Genomic DNA, 1,974 nt, shown 5'->3' with positions numbered 1-1,974 from the left:
GCATTAAAAAGGTAAGGTGCTTCAGTTACTGCCCTTAGGATACAGTCCAGATTGGAGTTCTTCTGCTACATACAATGCAGTTGTTACAAAGAAAATGAATGCTTGACCTTGTTTTGGGCCAATCCCAAAGCACATACTTGTGTATAAAGAGCTTTGAAAACATAACTTTGACTTCATGCAAACTATGAAGGCTTTCCAGCTCATGTACAAGTCGAGATTTTTAGCACGTTGAAGACAAGGCTGCAAAAGAATGATGAAGATTATTTTACCTTTTCTTTCTCTGATAGTTACAAGTAGTCAGCTAACACTGGATGAGTGTGGAAAAGAGGCACGATGGCCACGGATCAATGACATTGCAGTGCGGTGCGGCACTTCAGCCATTGAGCTTGCAATTGAAATCTGCCCGGTTATCTACGCTGGCTACAATGAGACCCTCCTGATCCTTAACCACATGTTGGACCCAGTCTGTCGAGCCACCCTAGATCAATCTGTGACTCCACCAGTTGCTCGTTTTCACTTTCCACTAAATATGACCCACGGCTGTGGAAGCATATTCAGGACCACCAGCGCTCCTGGTACAGGTATATTCTCGGACTTTTCCAGCATTGACACAATCAACATCAGTGGTGTGGTCCAGTCTTTCGAGCCCACAACAGGAAAAATTTCCTACAAAACTGAGTTGATGTACTACTATTCCTGTTCCTACCCTTTAGAATATATGATCAACTACACCCAGCTTAATGTGTCAGCCACCTCTATCATAGTCAAGGACAACAATGGCAGTTTCATCAGCACCTTGAGCATGAAGCTGTTTAGTGATGCCAACTACACCCAACCACTGGTAATCCCACAGTGGGGAATTGAACTGAGGACCGATGTGTATGTTGAGATCAAGGCCACCAACCTCACACGCCAGTATAATGTCCTGCTGGACCGATGCTATGCCACCATTTCCCCTCTGCCATCCAACTCTAGCATCTTCAACTTGTTTGTCTCCTGCTCTAAGGATCAGTTCACAAACATGATTGAGAATGGAGACAGCCAAAGAGCTCGCTTTAAGTTCCCAGCCTTCCGCTTCATCGAACACGAGAAGGAGCCTGTGTCCACCTACTACATCCACTGCATCATTCGTCTATGTGAAAGGAGCACCTGCAGCACATTCAAGCACTGTGCACAAAGAATGAAGAGGAGCACCCTTGATACTTCTGAAGTGGGCATAACCAAGGCTTACACCATCATCTCTCCAAAGATCATTACCAAAGCTGAAAATGTTGAGTCCAAAGAGAAGCCAATTGTTGTAGAAAAATATAATTCTGATGTCGGGCTCGGTGTGGGTGTTGGTGTCCTTGCCTTTGCTTTCTTAATTGCTCTCATTATTGCAGCTGTGTTTTATAAAAGGTTCAGGAAACATTAAAAAATAGTAGGGAAAACAGCAATCAAATGTCAAATTTGAATATTTGTAAGATTTGTGAATGTGTGTGAGGTCTTATAAAGCAGTCAGAGTATCCTAAAAAAGCGTTTTGTCTTTCGCAAAGCAACTTGTCAACTTTCTGTCAAAGACTAACCATTACAACATTGATGATACTGTTTTTTGAAAATGACTGTAAAATCCAGCATTGACTTTGTAATCTTTATACTCTATTTATTTGTATTTACATTGATGTGTCAAAGCATAGGTCAAAGGCTCATGCTTTTTAGGACTTATTGTTCCTTGTGCATGTCTGTAGATAAAGTTATCAGTGTGCCTGTAGGACAGGGTTATGAGTCCAAGATGCATAAATACAAAAAAGGTAACATGACAATATATCCTGTGAAATCCATGAACTTGTATATTAGCTTGAAAGAAATGTAGTTTGCACAATATCTAAAGGATGGAAGAGATAATATATGTAAAACATAATTAAAAGATTAAAAGCAAGAATACCAAATTAACTATATTGTTAACAAAGCTAATTGAGATGAAGATATCCTGAT

At 40.6% G+C, this 1,974-nt stretch overlaps 1 protein-coding gene across 1 annotated transcript; it reads left to right on the top strand.

Annotated features, from left to right (window-relative positions):
* The first annotated feature begins 298 nt into the window (after nt 1-298).
* Nucleotides 299-1,414, top strand: LOC134644497 (zona pellucida-like domain-containing protein 1). The gene has a single exon (XM_063497584.1). It carries the CDS (start codon nt 452-454, stop codon nt 1,412-1,414), a length of 963 nt encoding a protein of 320 aa, XP_063353654.1. The 5' UTR covers nt 299-451.
* Nucleotides 1,415-1,974: the final 560 nt, after the last annotated feature.

This window comes from Pelmatolapia mariae, linkage group LG16_19, assembly GCF_036321145.2.
Source record: "Pelmatolapia mariae isolate MD_Pm_ZW linkage group LG16_19, Pm_UMD_F_2, whole genome shotgun sequence".
NCBI lineage: Eukaryota > Metazoa > Chordata > Actinopteri > Cichliformes > Cichlidae > Pelmatolapia > Pelmatolapia mariae.
This window is presented reverse-complemented; position numbering and strand designations above follow the sequence as displayed.